Source organism: Pseudochaenichthys georgianus, chromosome 20 (genome assembly GCF_902827115.2).
Source record: "Pseudochaenichthys georgianus chromosome 20, fPseGeo1.2, whole genome shotgun sequence".
NCBI lineage: Eukaryota > Metazoa > Chordata > Actinopteri > Perciformes > Channichthyidae > Pseudochaenichthys > Pseudochaenichthys georgianus.
The window spans coordinates 16,433,294-16,454,912 of NC_047522.1; the positions used below are offsets into that span (position 1 = coordinate 16,433,294).

The 21,619-nt window shown below is 41.2% G+C and overlaps 2 protein-coding genes across 4 annotated transcripts in view; one reads left to right on the plus strand and one right to left on the minus strand.

Annotated features, from left to right (window-relative positions):
* Nucleotides 1–280: 280 nt before the first annotated feature.
* Nucleotides 281–14,216, minus strand: nfx1 (nuclear transcription factor, X-box binding 1). Its single transcript, XM_034108697.1, has 23 exons — nucleotides 13,970–14,216; nucleotides 12,298–13,224; nucleotides 9,792–9,953; nucleotides 9,417–9,494; nucleotides 9,139–9,244; nucleotides 8,902–8,973; nucleotides 8,631–8,770; nucleotides 8,427–8,526; nucleotides 8,129–8,346; nucleotides 7,530–7,627; nucleotides 7,401–7,431; nucleotides 7,235–7,317; nucleotides 5,893–6,001; nucleotides 5,594–5,713; nucleotides 5,442–5,521; nucleotides 4,707–4,937; nucleotides 4,188–4,261; nucleotides 4,007–4,108; nucleotides 3,554–3,691; nucleotides 3,373–3,439; nucleotides 1,649–1,794; nucleotides 1,437–1,541; nucleotides 281–1,228 (listed from the first exon to the last, which is right to left on the minus strand). The coding sequence occupies exons 1-23, from the start codon at nucleotides 13,986–13,988 to the stop codon at nucleotides 1,153–1,155; spliced, it is 3,282 nt and encodes a 1,093-aa protein (XP_033964588.1). The 5' UTR covers nucleotides 13,989–14,216; the 3' UTR covers nucleotides 281–1,152.
* A 1,696-nt stretch (nucleotides 14,217–15,912) lies between these two features.
* asap1b (ArfGAP with SH3 domain, ankyrin repeat and PH domain 1b) overlaps nucleotides 15,913–21,619 on the plus strand; it is a 50,375-nt gene continuing 44,668 nt past the window's right edge. For all 3 annotated transcript variants that reach the window (XM_071206958.1, XM_071206957.1, XM_034108326.1), the window contains exon 1: nucleotides 15,913–16,638. In XM_071206958.1, coding sequence (XP_071063059.1) covers nucleotides 16,513–16,638 — 126 coding nt within the window. In that variant the 5' untranslated portion in view covers nucleotides 15,913–16,512. The remainder of the gene's footprint in view (nucleotides 16,639–21,619) is intronic.

A 21,619-nucleotide genomic window follows, 5' to 3' on the forward strand; every position in this document is an offset into this window, starting at 1 on the left:
TTTGGTGTGCAGCTAGATATATGTTGTTTTTTAAGTTTTCATCTGTATTCTAAGGCAATTTAACACAATGAAATAAAAGCAAATTAGACCAATTAGGCTGTATAGCATGAGGTTTTATCAGAAATGCAAGCATGTCACTTGTAGGTGAAATGGATCCAGTTCATATGCCAATTTATTTTGCATAACATGCACAAATGACAAACATGGTAAGCATGGACCCAGTCGAATACCTTTAAGGTTCTTGAAACCAGCACAAAAAAAAGAGACCAAGACGTCTGTGTAACGGACTGTTGCTAACGGTTTATTAAAAAGAGAATACTGGAAACTGGAATAGTCAAGTTTGTTAAGCACAATCGATAGGTGTGTCATGTCAGCATATGTGTGACTCAAAGCTGAGTCAGCATCTGAATTCTATCAGTGAGAAACAAGATTCAAAACTGTCAGTTGACATACTATATGTCCTTCCCAGTTTATGTGTCCTTGAGCAAGATACAGCTCCTTCTCAGGTGCACCAGCTCTGATTATGACATAACCTATAGACTCCTTGAGGTTTTACAAAGGAAGAGTTTTTGAAAAGTGCAGCACAAACAACTGGGTCAGAGACGTGTATCCAACAAAGCTTTCTTTCCGCAGTGCAGCCCACTCCTTCCCACACACAAACTCAATCAGGTTTACTACTGAAGCCTTGGCGCAACACCAGCAGAAAGAACAAAAGATACTCGACTGAAAATGTCTCTGGAATACTGTTAGAGAATCTTGAGTTGAATGTGCAAAAGCATCCATGGTTAAGATCTTACCTTTATTATGAGACGTGGTTGAATATGGAAGCCAATGAAGTAATTGCATATCAGCAATTGTGTAAGAAGGAATTCACTTTTTATTAAATTATGTTCACTGAGGGAGTGGTTGCATAAGAAGGAGACAAAGCAACACAAGAGCCTGTTGAAAATGTTTTGTTCAAGGCGCCATTAACTTAAATATCTAAATCCAACCAAGTGAGGGTGTTCCCAAACATGACTATTTGATTTTGAACACACAGGGATTCTTGTTGATGAACAAAAATGACATAAGGTTATTCAGATTTTTTGGCAGATGTAGACTAATGTTGATAAGTAGATCCTGAGGTTTTCTTCTCCTTTTCATGGGTCTCACTTAGTCCTGGACATCAAAATAATCTATCACAGGCTCTTCTTTAACCATCTTTGACCATGTGCCTCCACTGACAGCCCTGGGTGGAGAAAGCAGAGGAAAAGGAGTCATAAGCAGACAGTAAAATCTGAAAACTAATAAAAACAGAATAAAAACCATCAGCATAATTCATCTTTATTCTAAATAGTATGGGAATAAAGTTCAATCTCAATCTGTTTGAGGACACTTGGCATATTACAGGAATTTGGTTTATGTTACAGTCTTTTGAACCACAGAAGAAGACTTACTTGCTGCTGTGCTGCTTGATGTGAGCGATGGGAGGAGGGGCCCTCCCAGTGGTCTCTCGCTCTATCAGTGATGTCAGGGTTGAGTTTGGACAGGCACACTTCCCTCTGAGGAAATGAGCAAAAATACATATTTTTAAATTAACAACCAACCTTTTTATGTGAATGGGAAGTGCCCAGCCTAAATGTAAGTCACTGTTTGAGTAATGTCCTACTTGTGGGCTGTGATGACGACGTTGCGTTTGGGCTCGCTGTCGTAGCTCACGCTCTCCACAGTGTAGACCTCGGCCAGCTCGTGGATGATCTTCCGGTGTTCTCGGTTCATGGGCGGGAAACAGTGGCTTCTCTTTGTCTGTTTTCCCTGCAAACAGCAGTAATGTGTCCATTAGGAATGTTTGCTGAAAATGCCTCACTGATATGCTTCCTGCTGCCCTCCCCTGACATGAAGATCAAAAATCTATTCTCAAATAAAGAGTGAGATGATTCAGAGGACGAAAACACAAAAAATGTTCAGACTAAATATGACTCTTTCCTTGTGAATTACACGATCATTTTACCATTCTAACCTCTACAAAAGGTCTTGGATTTTCACGAGTGGTCCCTTAGTTCCAGTCATGGGAAATGTTAATGCTACAAGACATTTAAGAATATTATGTGATTCCAACGTTGTCGCTAACAGTCTGGGGAACACCGTTTTCTCTTTCAACATGCTCCTTTGAAGTCCATCGATACATGCTTTTCTCGGTCACATATGGTTGTGAATGTGCGGATGTCCACATCATTTTAGCTGTGTAGTGCATGTGTGTTCTGTAACAAGTTTGACCCTTTTAATTACACATTGAGAGTTTGTATTACAGGTTTATTTTTGAGAATAGCATAAAGACAAACCCTCTCAAATGCCCTCACAACAAGGCCAAGAGCAGAAAATAAAGTCATTGAACGCAGCACAATATGCAGCCACATTAGGATGTGATAAATATGAGGAAACCTTTTCATAAGCAGACTGAGGCAGAACATCTTTGACCCCATGATTCACTGTTCCAAAAAGAGATCGTTTTTTTGGCAAAGAAAACCAAAGCAACAGTGACCTTGACAGCCTCCCTCCTATTAGCCTCAAAGCTGAACAAAAAAAGAACATGGAGACTATTTTTCCAACTGTCCCATGAGGTGACTACTAATTTAGTCCGGCTTAGAAACGGATAATAAAGAGGCTTCCCCGTCCGGTCAGAAATATACAAGCTACACAGCTGGGGGAATGGGACAGCTGTGTATACAACTGGGTCAGGCTGTAGTGTATCAAATAAATACTAGTATATTTACTATAATTATTTGGGGTGGTTTAATTAAACAAGCATAGTTTTTTGCAAAGGCAACTTTTGATATGGTATAAATATTGAGAATCCGCATCAGAACATTAACTTTGGTTTGAATTTAACAACGCAATTTAAGTGCTTATTTCACGTGTCATCTGTGGAGTGTTGTTACAGTTTGTTGCATCTGAACGCCGATTGGGATTGCATTTCTGAGTAGCTTATTGACGAAAATGATGCAGCACTAACTTTAAAACAGCAAATACAAATGGTCAACGCCCTAATGGCCCCGGGCGCTGCAGCTTTAAACTATTTGAGATGAAAGATATTTCTTGTTCCCGTAATGTAGAGCTCAAACATGAGCATCTATTTTTGCTTCTTGTTATTTTAGAAGAGTACATCTTGACTTATGTCTTGCTTTATTTGAAGGAGCACTGGTCAATATAAATGAAACTCTGTGAGATGCTTCAGTGTTAAAATGTTCATGACAGAAGTTAAGGTTATTAGTTTCTCCTCAGTTTTTGCTGCCTAAGAGCAGTGGGCTCCACAAAGCCACCAGAGGGAGCTTAAGGAGCCACCCTAACGGTCATCAGCATACTGGCACAAAGGCGCTCTTTGTGCCATCTTACCTTATTAGCAAGCTCGACAAGATTCTTGATCTCCTCTTCTACCTCCGTGACGAATCTCAGGTCTTTTCTGAAGGCGAGAAAGGAAAATAACATCTTTATTTCTGGCCGTGGGAACAAACTGAACCGACAAACCTTTAATGAACGGCCGGTAATAAAGCGTGGTGAAACACAAAGGACAGACCTGGCATCGTCTTTGAGGCTGTCGCTGTAAACAGAAGTAGAGCGGGCGTTGAAAGGGTCAGAAGATGAGTCTATCTGCAACGCCTCGGCCAAACGCCTGTTCCTCTCCAGAGTGGCGCACTCCTGATCACACTCAAGCCTGAGAAAACAAGGCAGATCATTTACAAATAAACACAAGTGCAGATTTTACATCAAATCTTGAAGTGGAATGCAGATTTGCTCTATTTTTGCTTCTTATCGCTGTACTAAAATAGTTCTTATGAAACCAGATAGTTCTTAGTGGCTGCTGTAATCCATTACATTGGATTGATTGATTTAAATATTAATGCACAAAGAAAAAAGTAATCCGTCAAAGCGAACAGCAAATCCATTTCTATGCAGGAGTACATTTAAATAATGTTTCATTATTGATTACAAAGCATTTATCGTGCGTCACATCTCTAGGTCTCTCTACCTGGTCTGTTTGAGCTCCTTCTTAGTGAGGAAGGGCCCGATGTCCATGGAGTCTCCGAGCTGCAAGTCCGACAGCTTACTGGCCATGGCGATGGCTGCATACCTGCAGAGGGATTTGTGGACGTTTGAGCCACTGCATATTCACAATACTAACAGCTGACCAAAGAGACTGTTTAACCGACCTCTGATATGAATTGGCTGCCTCTGTGCAGGCCACCATCTCCTTTCGTCGACCGCAATCACACTGTAGAGCGACCTGTGGAAGGGAGAAGTATTAGACCCCATTAAAACATCTTTAGTCTGGTGGAAAAAGGCTTTTGTAAGCAGGTTAATATGTTGTTTGATGCTGTGTGAGGAATTCCCGCAGTAATCGTTTGTTGAACTTCTGAGTTTGGAGTGGAACTGTTATTATTTCTTCCAGGTTTCCATGACAATTAAACACCATTAGGGCAGATTTCCTCCATGGCAGGTGTCCACCATTAGAACAGAAATAGTACACAGCTGGACTGAACAAAACCGGAATAATTAGATGATTTAACCCCTGAATAAACTGAATGTAGAGACTTAAAATACATTTAACCTGGGTATAAAGTAATTCAAATTAGGGAAAATTGGTCCTGTGTATCCAATCCCTGACCATCTGCTCAACACTTGTAAGCCATATTTGTGCTCCAGCTGTTGTCGGTGGCAGTGTGTGGTACCTTGGTGGTGCAGGTGGAGCGGGGGCAGCTGCTGTCCTGATGACAGGGAGCGGAGCAGGGGTGGCCGCAGTCTGCCCGCGGCAGAGAGCAGGGCTGCCGGCAGCTGCCTTCTGCCAGACACTCGGCCCGGTGGCAGATCCGTCGGCAGCGGTGCATCTCACACGGGAGCGTCTTGTTGCACGTCAGGCCACAGGAGATGTCCTGCAGGTGACACGCGATGTTGCTGCGTTGCTACGGGTAAGGAAATAGGAGACATTAAATCAAACAGAAAGTCAAAAGACATATGCTACACAAATATGGCCAGGATCCGTTGAATTTTTGGAATATTGGGTTGCAGATTATAACTTTCCAAAGGGGGGTTTGTTTAGCATGAAACATTTGAAATAACTAAATGATAAGAAAAAAAGTGAGGTTATAGAAAACTATTTCTGCTAAAAAGTTAGCAATGATTGAGTCAGACCTAAACATTTCAGATGTGTGTATCTCACACTGCTGTAACTTTTATTCATGTACCTTTGTTATCTTAAATGCCATTTTATATCTTTGCTTTTAAAATGAGTGTTTTCAAATGCCATTCTATAATATGTTTCTTAATGCTCTTGATGTCCTTCATTTTTGTAAAGCACTTTGAAATGCCTTGTGTTGAAAGGTGCTATATAAATAAACTTGCCTTGCCTAAATCACAGAGGCAAAAAGAATATAGGAATATTTATGCAATTTATAAGAAGAAGTTACCTCGTGCTTTCCCATGCACCATTTCTTCGTGAGGTATGTGCATGGTGGACACTTCTCTTCACTGTGGCAGTTGTGAAACACTAAAAGAGAAATTAATGTAAGTATTGTGATTTATTTATGACTAATGTGTACATTTTTGTGTCTTATCTCACCAGGGTGGTCGCACTCGTGTCTTCTGGTACACATGTTTTTGCACTCTGGTGGCTTTGTGCCGCAGGGGATGGGCGGGTACAAGACAGTGATTCCACAGTGACACGCCAGCTCATCAAAACCTACAGAGGAAGGAATCAGGACACCAGAGAGGATATGAGCCGTTTGGCAACATCATGACACTATCATGCCAGACATATTACCATGAAGATGAGGTATCAACCTGATTTTTTTTTTTTGAAAGGCGGAATAGCTATGACTCAAACACAGTTTGAGTGCTGAAAACGCCTGCAGGACTTACTGGACTGCCAGCAGGGCTCACAGTTTCCACGGTGACAGGGCTCCTGGCAGCGGTGGAGGCCACAGTTGAGCTTGTAGCCGCAGATCAGGAGGCACTTGTGCTCCACATTCTGGACAGACACACAGAATCCACCACCTCATATCATCTAGTGCTGTCCCAATCATTTCAATTAGACTGAGATTTTGATAGTAAGACCTTCAATTCAACACATAAGAACTTTCAACACTTTTAGAACATGTGTGATGCAATCTCATTTGTGTGACTCATAGCCTCTTTGGGTGTAGGTAAGGTTGCATGAAACATTTACATAAAAAGGATGATTTGGAAAGTAATAGTACGTAATGTAAAAGTGCTTTGGTTATAGTTAAGTATGCATTTTTCTGGTTGCATATTGTGCTAATGTAAAATTGAAGCCCAATAATGTTTTTTTATTAGTATAAATATTAGGGATGTAACGATATACCGAATATCACGGTAAATAAACGTCCCAATACCGTCGTGAGCCTGACAACGTTTTCTTTTTTTTAAACCTTTATTTAACCAGGTGGTCCCATTGAGATCATCGATCTCTTTTTCAAGAGAGACCTGTCCAACATGGCAGCAAGTAGGTTACAACATGAACATAAAACAACAGAACACAAAAGGACATCGTATTTACAGGGCTACATTTACACACCTAGAGACATTGACAAGTACCAACAGTATATTTATATCTCGCCCAGTCAATAAGCCTTTTGAAGTGGTGGAGAGACAATGCACAGTTTGACCCACTGCACATGGCCAAAGCATATCTCTCCGTCCCACTGAGGTGGCGTTAGACTTTTTCGCTGTCCGTCATTTTGACAGATAGGATCGTAAAATATCCGTCATAATCCCTTATTACCCGCAGACCCGGCGGGAGACATACGTCTCTGGGTGGGGGGGGCGCGCTCGTGAATTGTTGTTACGGAAACAGAGGAGTTTTAGGTTGCCATAAGGCTGTTGGCGGTATTATTATAGGCTACATCTATTGGTTGGTTTTGTGGTACATTTGTAACGCTGTGCCAACTTGGGCAAGCATGCAGGGTGGAGAGGTGGAGTAAGGTTGAGCAATGGAGAGAACATTCTTTCCCCCCCTTTATTATTCAATATCGCGATAAATACCGTACCGACTTGTTATCACGATATTATCGTATCGTGAGTTTTTGGTATCGTTACATCCCTAATAACTATGTTGATATTATCCAACTGTGTAAGAATAATGCTGCCAGAAATGTCTCATCTCTAAGATTGCCACTTTCACCATGTTTCAATTGCCTACAGTAGTGTTTGGAAACTACACAACACACCACACAGTACTCACCACACAACACAGCTCGCCGCACTTGTGTCGGCCGCAGGAGCGTTTCTTGTTGCAGCGCTTCTCACAGGTGAAGACGAGCTCCTCTGGAAGTGAAACACCAGACAATGTAAGAGGGTGTCAATCTCACATTTGTTTTCATTTCACCCGCATGTGTTTGAAATCTTACCTTCCTTTTGGATCGTTGCACAAGGGACCTCCTGAAAAACAAAATATATTTTAACACTGATATCGTAACAGATCACATATTAGGAACGACAGTGGCAGAAAATAAATGTATTCTGGAGTTTCCGCCTACCTTGGTCTTGGCGCGACATTTGCATCTGATAGTGGAGGTCAGGGAGCACGGCCCGCAGCTACCCTCATGGCACAACTTATCACACAGGTGGATGGTGTCTGGAATATAACAATGTTTGCAAATTACTTTATCAGCTCAGGTTAAGCTCGCTATCAGCTCACAACACCAGATCCATGTAGGGTAGCTAATTCACTTTTAGCTGGCTATCCTTAGCTTAAGTTACAGTTAGCTAGTAGAACGCCTCTGCCTTGCATCCTTATTGGCTAGAAGAAATGAACTGTTGAAAAGATATACAACTTTGCTTTCTAGCTACATAACCGTCTGGATTGTTACATGTAAATTGCTTCAAACTTTACCTTTAACATTGTTTTTATTAAGAGAAAACTAAACTCAAATATTGCAACAAGACATTAAAAAGCTTTCTGACAGCTCATATGTTTTCATATCCTATATCGGGTCAGTTTCAGATCTTGTGTGAGGACATCTTCACTTCCCTTCTTAACATGCTGCACTATTAGATGAGAAATGATTTAGAATCCAGTGGGAGTCTTCACATTGCACTTCCTCTATTTGAGTAACACGTTGTCCCTTATCCTTACCGCTGGAGCCACAGGCCAGGGGTTTGTTGCAGGTCTTTCCACAGGAGGGGATGGCATCAGAGCAGCTGCGTCTCTCCGAGTATCCCAGCTCCAGGAGTTTGGTCAGAGGGGTCTGTCCGCAGGGACACGACTTCACCAGGCTGGGGGAGAGCGGGCACGGCTGGCACGGACCGCGGTGACAATCCTGCTGGCAGTGGTGAGCTTCACAGTTTAGCATCCTGCATGGAGGGAAGGGAGTGTCAGGCAGTAGAACAACAACTGTGGTTGGATATGATTAGTACTGAGGTGTGAGACTTACTTTCCACATTGTTTTTGACAGGAATAATGTCCCGAACCATTGAACCCATCTTTATCTGTGCCACACAGGACTTCACGAGGGGTAACGCCACAGTAGCAAACTAAAAGAAAAGTAGAAAGAAGAATAAAGTAACATTATAAGACCATGAAAAGACATTTGCAGGATAATATTCAGATCATTGTATTGATCAGACGGAACACTCACCCTGCTGGACCTGCAGCTGGCAGGGTGGGCACATCCCACTGTGGCACACCTGGCTACAGATGTGTTTAGCACAGTTAAGAAAGGCTCCGCAGACCTTGTCACACTGCAGCACTGCACCCTGTCCACAGCGCATCGGTCGGCTGCAAATATATAATTGTGTCAATATTATAGGGTCAAATCCACAGATAACAGGAAGAAATCTCCTTGGTAACACACGGGAAGAGAAATGTCCGAAGATACAGGGAGAAGCAAACATGATTAGAATGAGTACCTAGTCTTCCCACAGGTACAGGATTTTGTTATAGAGGCAGGACATTGAGGACACGGTCCAGGATGACATAAGCTGAAGGGAGACAGAGAAAATATAGGTAAACACACTCTTCTAGAGAATATTTGATCAATAACATTTATAGAAACACAGGTTTTTCACAATATCTCCCTGAAAACACCCTAAAATAACAAAGATAACACGATCAAAACACTGATTTCCTGTCATTTTCAGGCTCACATGTTACAGGGGTGGTTGCAGTCCGCTCCGCTCCTTTTCTTCCCACACATGTCACCACAGCTGTGTGGAATCTCACTGCGCTGCCACTCGGGGTTTGTCACTTTACCTGCCAAAGAAATGTGGAACACAAAGAGTGAGATATGCTCAACACGGAACTAAAAACAAATGAGAAAAATACTGTAAAAGCACCAACTTATACATGAAATGATATAACCTGAAACCTCATATATTACACTTTATAATAGGTATTTAGTTGCATGAATTAAACAGCTACTCACCACAGAAGCAGGTGTAGGAGGTCGGTTGTTTCGGGGCAACATTCTGGCAGGCCGGACACCGCCAGCCTTCATTTGATTCTGAAAAGCAGATTATTTTTAGTATAAACATATATACAGTATGTGAAACATATTCACACAGGCCTCAAACGGCAATGCAACCTAAAACAGTTGATGCAGCAGCAATGTCAAAGCCGAGAGCCGTGTTGTTTTGTGATTGGGGCCACAGAGCCTAGTTATTGTCCACAGCAGTATAAAGCATTACAGTGGATTATGCTGGGGTCTGTTGTTTTGTAGCCTCACAGAGATAACCCTACTGCGAGGAGGGTGAGTCAGTGCTGCTGATAGTAAACATCCAGCTGCTGTGTGAGGTTGTACCGTCTGCCTGCGAGGCCGGGGATCGAGCCCACTTCTTGATGCAGTTCAGGTGGAAGACGTGGAAGCAGCTCTGGCAGCTCCACACCGGCGACATGCAGCGGATGATGTCACAGCAGACCATACACTCGTACTTCTCCTCAGACAGCTGCTCAATCAGACAGCCTGTGGGGGGAGAGATCACAGGGTCAGGAGGAGGCAAGGGGGCTTTAGATTATTCACATTTTAAACCTGAAAGACCAGAGGGAAGTTCAATCAGAGAAATATGATGTGCTGAGGAGCGCTGTTCAAACTCGCACTGTCACTATATCAAGATTTTACCATACGTTTTAGGGACCAAATAATAACCATTAACATTATATATACATGTCTATAGAAACAAATATTTCTTGTCCCTTTTCTGGCAAATGAACTACCTTCACATACGGAGATAGTGAACTGGAGTAAGAGTCAGGCAGCAACTGTACAGAACATACAAAACTAGCAAATCCAGTGAAACAGAAATGTATTATTTATAAGATATTAGCTTGTGTATTATTTAAATTAGGGCTGCTCAATTAATCGTATTTTTTGGGTTTTTCAGTTGAATTATACTTAAAGTTTAGGGTAATCAACTGTTAAAAACATACTGTTCACATTTTTATTCTCCAATAAATGGATGTTTTCAAAGTCAATAATCGCATTTAATAATCGCAATTACAATTATTGACCCAAATAATCGAGATTATGATTTATGCCATAATCTGCTCGATTATGGCATAAATCATAATCTCGATTAAATTAAATGATATATTAAATATCACTGTTAGCTAGGGTTGGGTATCGTTTGAATTTCCACGATTCCGATTCCGATTCTACTTTTCGATTCCGGTTCTTAACGGTTCTCGGTTCCGATTCTTTGAGGGGCAGGGTAAACAAATGATACATGCTTCTTCCACCAACAAAATTACATTTATTCGAGAAACTTTTACACAGGTTAGTTTAAAGTAATATTCACATGAATCAGTCTGTTTATATTCACTGCTATGTAACTTTAACCTGAGAACCACTGCTAACAGTGCAACAGTCCAACTTTTAAAAACAGTTCTTGTTGAGAAAAACAAGCATATCTGCCTTCTCAGGCATACCGGGAAGAAATGTTTGAACATTTTGAAGTAAAATGCTTCAATCTGGTGCACACGCAGAATTACTAGAGACTAGATCTAGGGGGTACAACTCTAAACACCCATATGAAAAAGATCGGTTTACATTTTAATAATTAAATAACAAATAGCCTACATGTAACGCATTTTATTTTTGTTGTTCATTCATATCTTATTTTACTATTTTATTTATGCATATGTTTTTATCTCTCCAGTTTAAAACGATGTGTCTGGTTTACTGTCCTATAGTATACATTGGAATGATTTCAAACCTGTTTTATCCCAATCATTATAAAAGAATGCCTTGGAAATATGTGTTTACATAAATTGTGATCAAAACGTTTGAGACCCACTGAGATAACTTAGACTAAAGTGAACTATTTAAACCCTCAGAGTCCTTTACCTCACTGAGCTGTAGTTATCAGCCTCTCAGTATGACTGGAGAGGACTCTCCCTCCACATCATTGTAGAAACATCTTCTTCTTATATCCGTCAGAGCAGCTAGCACCAGATGCTAATAACAACAGCGCCCTCCCTTTCTCCCTAGCTCACTCGCATTTTGGCTGTGAGCTGCGGTTGCCAGATAAGCCAACATCCCCCATTTTAATCACTTGCAGCGCCCATCGTACAGGGCAAATGAAACGTGTAGCCGGGGTGAAAAGGGTGTTACATTTACTTAATTATGAATGTTGTTACATCAAGGCCGAAAATTAGGATGAGCACCAACGGTCAAAACATTTTTTTTTTCTCCCAGAGCTGCCAGCGCAGCGCCTCCACAGATCTGGCGCCCTAGGCGAACATCTATAACGCCAGTGCAACGGGCCGGCCCTGGTCTCAGGTTACACTGTAGGAAATGTCCCGCCCCGCCGCAGTCATGCAGTAGGCTACGGAGAGCGGCGAGAAACATTTCCTCAGGAATCGAAAAGCGGAACCGAAATTCACATTTCTAAATGATGCCGTTGGAATCGAAATGTTGGAACCGGTTCCGAACCGGAACCGGTTCTCGGTACCCAACCCTACTGTTAGCATCATTACTGATATATTTCAAAACGCCTAGTTCAAACCAAAAGAATATATATAAAATATTATTATGGTAAAATACAGGGTAATGATGTACAAAGCATTTAGAATTGGCAAACAGTGTTAGATCATTGACTGTGTAACTTCGAAGCTGCCTAATGGTACAAATGTAGTGCTATATCAATAGGTGGTTTATTAGAAAAAGTGTCTTTATGCAAAGATCACTAAATAAATGTTTGATCATGAAGAAATTAGTTTGATACAATCACCTTAGTATCTGATTGATTTTGTTTTATTTTAATATCACTGACTCCTTGGTTTCCATATCAGAGTTCACATTGATTTACCTGTCTGTGTCTCCTTGCTCTCTGGCACCTTGTCCCAGCTCCTCTGGCCCGGCCTGTGGTTCTGAGGATTTGTTCTCCTCCCCCCTCTGGCCTGGAGAGGAGCGGGTCGTCCTGCGCCTCGGCCAGCTTTACAGGCAGCAGGATCCTGAGACGATCTGCCATATCGGGGGTCATCTTGGACAATGGCCCTCCTCTCTGAGCCCGTTTCCTCTTGAGATGGTGGTTTGGGTAGTTTGATTGGTCCTTGTCTCCTTGCCTCAGTGGGTTTCCTCTGATAATCATCGTATTGAGAGTCCGGACCTGTCCTGCTCCTCTGATTTCTTTCCCTGATGTCTGAAGGAAGGTTTTCTCCTTTGCGGTCGTATGACCTCTGACCTTGCATGGCTGTGTTGTTCTCCTTTAAGTGGGTGCCCTTTTCATTCTGTTGTCCTCTTTTCGGCTCCTGGATGAACTTCCTTGGTTTTTTAGCCCGGGCATCTGGGTCTTCAGCAGATTGCTCTAAATTCCTGCCCGCATCTTCTCTTCGCCAGCTGGATCTGTCAGGTCCATCCATGGAATTAGGCCCGGATTGAAACCCGCCCGCACCTCTGTGGTTACCATTATTCTGGGCATGATCACCTCCAGGTCTTTGCCAACTGGAGCCACCAGAATTTTCATTTACACTTCTATTCCCATCTCTCCTCCCTCTACCTCTGCCTCGACTTCTGGCTCCATCATCTCCGTGGTAGGGAGGCTGCTGATGCAACGCATAATTTGAATCATCATGGCTAAATGGGGTTTTGACGCCCTGGTCAAAGTGTCCATATTGTTGAGAAGGATCATAACTATTCAGGTTCCTGTCATTGCTGTATCTGGGCCGGCCTCTTCTGGATTTGTGCTGATACGGTTTTGGATGTGATGCCCCATTTGGATTGAGGTCAGGTGGTTCTGCAAACAGAAAAGTGACAGCTATGGGTATAATAATTGCAATCAAAATAGTAATTTTTTTTAATAAAAATGAATAAAAACAATTGTCATCACTGATCACAGATCATTAACTGTGTCCTTAAATAAGTCTATAGCAGAGCTAAAGATACGAGAGCATCACAATTAACAATATTTGGTATGATTTACAAAAAACTATAAAAGCAAATGTGATATTTTAATAATGGTATGGATTCATTAACCTTTCTTGGCTGATTTACTGCTCTACTACTATTATTCATATGCAAGTTATGTAGTTAGCAGTTGTGCTAAAACCGATTAGTAACTAATACTACAAACTGTAAGTGAAAAGTATTTGACGCACACATTTGGTGCTACAACGAGCTGACAGGATAGTCACATGTCTATTAACTCCTGGTACTGTATTTCAGATCAGGTGTAATGTTGCGTTTCAAAGTTCACGGTTACATCATCCTGATGACACCAATAAGAAAGGCTAACATTAGCAACCGTTGAAAAATCCAATGCGCATCATAAATGAAAAATCAGCTCGCTTATGTTAGCTGAAAGTTCACGTTAGCTCTCGTTAGCTTTACATCACACTAGCTAAATTACTACATAGTAAGAAAGGTTATCAAGTACATTTAAGTAGCCAATCTAGCATTACAGAGACATTCTTTTAGATTGTTGCAGTAATAACTTGTTTTTTGACTGTATGGATGAATTATTAAGACAGAAAGTGAGTTACCTGAGGAGCCCTCGGCCATTCAGTTGAACTCTGGTTGCTGTTTCTCCCACGCCACAAGTTTAACACTACAGACTGTTTTTCAGAGATATGACAAGCCTATCTTGGTCCTCCGCGACAATAACCACTCTCTCTCCTTTGTTCTGACTGTTAAAATTGAGTCAAACTTCCTAAAACTGCAGTTACAATCTCCTCCAACATTCCACTCACTTTATCAACACTAGCTTAAAGCTAACACAAGCTATGTCAAGAGAGCGAGAATCTAAAACGGAACTTCCGGTCAGTATTTTTAAAGTAAAACGGAAGTCATTAAACATGACATATTTTACCGCATCTGGCAATACATTTCACATAAAGAAGAATCATTCAATGACATTATTGTTTTAAAAACACAGGAAAAACAGAAAAACAGGTATTATAAGTATTAGATATAAATAATAATAATTCGCTGGGAATCACTGGGAATGAAGATTACATTTCACTGATTTTAATGTTAATGGACGTCCACAAGGTGGTGCTCCATGTTTGGATTAATGGGGGATATTATTACATGTTACAACTGTTCAACCACTAAAGGCTGTTCTTTAAGTGCACTACATACAGTATGATGTTACAGTATACATATTTGTATATCTATAACTATGAGATATAACAACAAACTGCTAAGGGGAAGGTCATGAGTCATGACCTATGGGTTTAGAGTGGGGGGCCATTGTCTCTGAGATGTGTAGGTAATACCAGGGTAATACGACACACCATTGTGAACTTGGTTAAACAAGGAAATAGTTCATGTTACTATGTGACATACTTCCTATCTGTTTTTGTCTTATACATACACATCTTGTATTACATGTGTATTTCATTTTGTTGTATGTATTTGTCTGGCAGCAACATATGAAGCGACAATCAGGCTTTTAATTAAATTAGAATGCATTTATTTCAGAAAAAACTGTACTATTTAGACAACGGCACGTACAGTGAGTCATACGATTATTATTTGGACACCTAGTATGACATATATCCTACCACTTACTTAATTCCAAGAAACACAATTTTCCCCCCATGTGACCATAAATGTACTTTAATTGGAATGTACTCATCTGAGGACACTAATGCAACTAAACCAATCAATGCCCATTTTTGCCTAGGAAAAATAATGTAATGATGTAATGCTTCATTTGGTTCTTTAAAAAAAAAAAAAACTTTTCACACAAAACCCCAAAAAATCATAAAAAAATCATTAAACTGAATACTACATTGGTGAAATTATATGCCAAAGGAGTGATTCTCAAAGTATTGCGTCGTTGACATGATTGCTACGGTAAAAAATAGAAGCCATACCAGACGATTTTCAATGGTAAACATTTGATATTAAACATGTAGACCTACGTTGAATTGTCTTGCATTTGAAGGCAGCAAGGTCATACTAATACTATTTGGTTTGGCTTCTGAATCTATGTCTCTAATGGCACTCAGGTCTGTAACTAGCCTTCTCAGTGTCGCTACAAGTCAAACAAACGAAGCATTACTGTTTTTTCTGTAAATCGTTGTTTTCTGTGGGCTCTCCCTGCAGTCACATATTCCAGATCACGCATGCGCAGACTGGGTCCTCGACCGAGTCAACCAGGCGAGGTGGGTGGGAGGGAGTTAAGTGAAGTTTCCACCAATGCGAACAAACTACATTAAAAGAAGTATTTATGTTTTCAAAATAAAATCATAAATGATATATTGACCGGAGGCTTCTACTTTATGATAAAAATAAATATCGATGTAAACACAAGCTATGGTTCAGTTAATTGTTGAAATAATTGACCTGTAATAAAAACGTAAAATGAACCAGCCATAAAATAAAACTGCACCCTATGGTTTTACTCTGAAAACCTTGACCGGAAATCCCATCTTTCCGTGCACCCAGCTTGACTGTAGCTCTGAGAAGCTCGAGCGCGGCCGAGCAGGAGAGAGTGGCAGTGAATGTGTCTGCGGCAGCTTTTAGCGTTAAAAAACACAAACTACGGCCGAAGAACAGAGGACCGAACCCCGCTGCAGTTAGAGACGACCTCGGAAGACCATGGACTATGATAAATTCTAAAAAGAGACTGGTAACTGTGGGCTGTTTTGACGACAAGCGGTTTATTGAACATCTGTAGAGCATAATGAGGGCATCCGCTATTCTTTACGGTGGTTTTTCCTCTGAGGTTTAGTTAGACGCTGAGTGACACTATTTATAAATGCGTCGCTTTTAGACATCCACTCAAGGAATAGACACACCGAGGGGATAGAGCCTGCAGACATTTAGTTAATTCCCTCCTCCCATGGCCCCTGGGGAACAGTGAAGTCATTTGAGAAGTCACCGGAGAAGAAGACACGTCTTAATCATCCCGATAGTTTAACAGTTTTGCGCGAGAAAAAAAATCTACATTCCCCTTCCATCGGCTCGCCGACACACCACTGCTTTTTCATCATTTTTTTTTCAGTTAATCTTACATGGTTTTAGCTTTCTGATAATTCATCGCCGACCCTGCTGTTGGCATTTTCCCCGTTAAAGGATGCCGGATCAAATATCGGTGTCCGAGTTCCTCTCGGAGACAACAGAGGATTACAATTCCCCGACAACATCCAGCTTCACCACCCGACTGCAGAGCTGCAGGAACACGGTGAATGTGCTGGAGGAGGTAAGGCCACGGTGTCAGCCTGCCTGCGGGCTGTGTGCATGATGGATGGGTGGATGATTGATGATTTAACAAAACAACCAAAGAAACTATATTATTATATTAAAAATGCATCTAATTAAAAAAACAACAGGCTTACAGGGTGGAATGTTATAACATCAACCAAGGCTACATAACCAACAATTCAACTGTTGATACTTGACAGCATTTCAAAACCTCCTTAAATGCATAAGAATGTTGCACATCCGCACCTGTTGAGCTGCTTTTTCTGTGAAAGTGCATTTTTCCTGACAACATTCCACACATGCAGATATTGTGTGTGTAGGTGAACTATCATCTTGTGTGTTTGTGAATCTGCTGCTCTTTCTTGCCAGAGCTGTAGAGTACTAATAGAGGGGGTGGATGGCTCTGGTGGTGTAAGGAATAGAAAGATGTGCACTCAGGCCTGCAGCTCTCTGTGTTCACTATTGCATAACGCACAGCTTCAGAACATGCTGCCAGGCTGTGGCAGTGTGTGTGAGTGTGTGACAGATAGAGAAAGACCAATCTCTACTCACTGGCAGTCAAATCAGGAATGAACCGTTTCAGGATTAAAGAGATTCCCCACTCTTACATGGGCAACATTCTATTTAAAACGATCCAGAAACACCCCCAAAGTCACACTCGATGTTGCTGTGTCACCTCTGATCATGTAGGGACAGTGTAATAAGGCCAGTCAGGTGGGTTGCTATGTGAATATGTGAGTGTTTCCCCACCTCCCCACCCCCACCATCACCCTCCATTGGCATCCTTCCTGCTATGATTAAATGGAGCATCAAACCAGGGGAGCGCCCACCTTCACTGTTGTCCGTGGAAGCCAAAATGTGACCTAATTTCCCACTTTAAAGTGCATTTAGCTGCAGACATGAATTACTTCAGGATCACAGTATTTAGTTTAATCTGTCATGTAAAGCAGAAACATTGAACGCGACTAAACTAAACGGTTTATTTATTGTACAGATGTAAGCAGAGGAGGACAGTAACCAGATATGTTTGTGTAAAGGGAAAAAAAGCCACTCTTTACATTCTAAACGGCCATTACATTACCAGCCCTCACTATCCATCACTTCTATTTCCAATCTTTCGCATCTTTATATATCAGGATATGTATAATAAAGCAACACCAACAGAACCGGGCCTGTGTCTATTCTCAACCCGGAGCACACTCTGTGTCTGCTGACTGTAACAAGGAAAAGGCTCACATCATGAATCACCTCTCTGGCTCTGTGCCTCTGAACCCAGAGACTGCAGCACCACAAACGAAAAACATCTGTTAGAAAGGGCCGCCATGTGCGCTGGGCTTCAGTAGCCGCTCTGGAATTTTTTGCAGGGATCACATGACATGGAAGACCATTATACTGGTACCAGAGAGTGAGCAAAATGCTCTTCAGTGTTTAAACAAAGGCAAGATGCCCCTGAAACTTTGAGGCGAGGATGTTGAGTAACTAAAGCCGGGATACACCCATCAGACAGAGAAGACACCATCAGCAGCCTGCATTAAGCCATGAAAACTGTTAGATTAGTGTCTGTTTATAATGAAATTAGCTACCCTGTTTGATCCCTGCTTGGACATGTATGGACTGACTTGCATCATAGACCTGCTGCATTGAAGTAAAACTGCTTTCGGCGTCACTTTGCCTGAGGAGGCGTTTGTTTAAAGTGTCCCAGGCTTTTTTTACTGAGCTCCTCTCCCCAAATGTAAAGCATTTATCCCTTTTCTTTTCCTCCAAGTAATTTCCTCTGTATGTTGACAAGGTAAATAATGCAAAGGTACGGCTTGAATATTTAATGCTGTAACTTGAGGGGGTGACTTGACACACCGGAGGCGGGTAGTCACTCTCTGAGTCATCTTGAGGAGCAATGAAAAGGAAGGAAAGAAAAGTTGTTGCAGCATCATATCGTCCGTATGGTGTGGTGTGTGTGTGTGTGTGTGTGTGTGTGTGTGTGTGTGTGTGTGTGTGTGTGTGTGTGTGTGTGTGTGTGTGTGTGTGTGTGTGTGTGTGTGTGTGTGTGTGTGTGTGTGTGTGTGTGTGTGTGTGTGTGTGTGTGTGTGTGTGTGTTAAGGCTGCTCAATTAATCGTATTTTTATCGCAATTATGATTTTGGCTTGCAACGATTATGAAAACAACATAATCGAAATAAAACCTTTTTTTTTTTATTGGTTTTTCAGTTGAATTATACTTAAAGTTCAGGGTAATCAACTGTTAAAAACATACTTTTCCAAAAAAAAATGCAATAAATGGATGTTTTCAAAGTAAATGGATAATCGTTTTTGATCATCGTAATATCAATTATTGACCCAAATAATCGAGATTATGATTTTTGCCATAATCGAGCAGCCCTAGTGTGTGTGTGGTGGCATAGTGGAAGCACTGTTGGTATGTGGTGTGGCTTCATCCATATAGGCTGCTATTCATCAACAGTTAATGTTCTCCCATATTCCAGGAACTCAAAGTCATACAATTGGTTTTCCAAGGACTTCAGAAAACTGCAATACAATCTTTGGATTTTAGGCGCTGTAACCCAAACATATTTGGTTGTGACTCACATTGTTGGTCAGTTGGTTTCTCTACCAGTTTGTGTCAAAGAAAGATATCTTAACCAGGGCTGAACAATTAAGGCAAATGTTATAAATATGCAATATGGACTAGTGCAATATTCAAATAGTAGGGATCCAAATCATTGTTAAAGGCTAAATATTTGTTAAAATACAATTTTTTAGCGCCACCTTCAGGACAAATCAACACTTTTAGCATCACAAACTGTTACATTCTTACACATTAGAAGATTATGTTTGATTATTTAGTTTGTGACATCTAATACTGTTGGTCAATTAACATTGGGCCACAATTCAAGCAGCATCAGTATTTATTGTCTCTGGTTTCCTGGCAAACAACTTTGAACCCAAAATGGGTATCGCTTTATGTTAACAATTTACTAGTGGTGCACGATAATTATCGGTCCGATATTAGGAATTATGACGTCATCCCGATAAACCCGATAAAAGTATTAATAGCCCCGATAATATACAATATATTTTTTGGGTAATTAAAAAGAAAAATCCACTGCGGTGTGGGTGGATTGGGATGAGGGGCGCTTGTTTTTCACTCGGCTCCTTCCGTTTTGCCAGTACTGTGGTATTAGTGGTTTAGGAAGAGGGGAGTTTTTCACAAATCCAGCGCTCCCTAACTCATGCCTGGCTGTGACGTAAATGGTGTGCGGCCGTGAAGCCAGGACAGTAAACAAACATGTCGTCGGTAGTATGGGACTATTTCAAAGTTTCAGACTTAGATAGTTCGCTTGCTATTTGTATTAACAAATGCAATGCAGAAGTTCCACGAGGAGGGAAAAAGGCAACGAGCTATAATACTTCCAACCTGATTAGTCACCTGAAACATCGCCATCGCTACGATGGTGTGTTCAAAGCGTACGAAGACGCCTGCGCTGCTAAACTAGCGGCGAATCCAAAGCCAGCTGCAAAGGCACCGGGGCTTTTACCTATCGACGAGGCTTTTGAAAAAGGCAAGAAGTTTGCCAGAGTAATGCCAGGTAATAGTTGTTTCCATTTCTTAATATGGACCACTCATTGTTCTCTCATTGTTCAGGGAAACACATTGTCATTGACATTGACTGATTGACTCAATTATATTTATTTGGGAAAATAAATATGGTCACTTTGAAGAGTCAAAACTGTTCTTGGCTTTGTTTTGTTCATAGTAGTAATGCTCATGTCATTTGCTCACTACTAGTCTTTTTTTTACCACCAGGTGTGCAAAAACTACAGGTACATTTAATATATATATATTATATTATTATCGGTATCGGTATCGGTCTTGAGAAGCAGGAAGTTATCGGTATCGGTTTCAAAAAACAAATATCGTGCATCCCTACAATTTACAGATCCTTCCTGCAGTCCTGGAGATGGCTGATAATATCCTGCTTAAACTCAGCTTTTATTAACAAAGAAGTAAGTAGAGCAAACATAATACCTCACCCAACTATAAATACCACAATACCCCCAGAAAATCCTGCTTGTATGACAATGTCACAGATTACCTTATTATTACCTTAAGGCTTTTTGCTTTTTTGATATACCATAGGTTATTATTAGCACTTTATAAGCACTTGTTATTCCCCCGTGGGGCATGCCTTGTGTCCCTCTCTGCCCCACAGATGGAGCTTTGCGTCACTGGGTTAGCTTTTCGAAGCCACACAGCGCCATAGCAGCGATACAAGGGAAACCCTCACTGCAGTGGCATTCCTTTGAGCATGCCTCTCGCACCACATCACATGGGCTGGACCAGAGAAATGTTGACTTTTCACAGTCATTCTATTCAAGCATGACTAAGCAATAGGCAGAGACCTTTTTATATTTTTGACTTTTATATAACTGCCTTTTCAGTCGCAGAGACACCTCACAGAGTTAGATGATAACCTGGAAAAAGCTTAATGAGTTGTTATATTCCAAACCACTGCGTAGGTATTTTTGATATCAATAACATACATGCACAAATGTGGAGGAAATGTGCTTTAAAAGCCAGCAAAGCAAAGGAGTGCAAGACCAACTGAAGCTTTGGGTTTTAAAACAAAGAAGTCGTGTTAAGATAGATTTATGAGGTTAGGTCGCCGCGGTTTTCATGAGACGAGTGTTCACTTTGAGGTAGTAAAAACTCAGTCTCATGTTCAGTTCTCTGCTTGGCGCGGCACCTTTGGCCGAATCCTCACTTTATCAGTCAATCACTCTTTTATTCACCCACTCAGGTAACAGAGACCGAACAGCTTGGACTGCGATTAAACTGTCCATTTTCATTTCAGGATAGTCAAGTAATCGTCTCGTCTATACAAGATATGAGGATAGGGAAACATGGCCATTAGCAGTTCTCCAAAACCTAAGGATGGGATGTCTTTGTTTGTCTAGTTTTGTCCAAATTGCAAACTTATTTTG

Coding starts and splice junctions, on each gene's coding strand:
- nfx1 (XM_034108697.1), bottom strand. Junction 5,714..5,892: donor TGAGCCCTGCTGGCAGTCCA/GTAAGTCCTGCA, acceptor CTTCCTCTGTAG/GTTTTGATGAGCTGGCGTGT. Junction 1,542..1,648: donor GTCGTCATCACAGCCCACAA/GTAGGACATTAC, acceptor TCATTTCCTCAG/AGGGAAGTGTGCCTGTCCAA.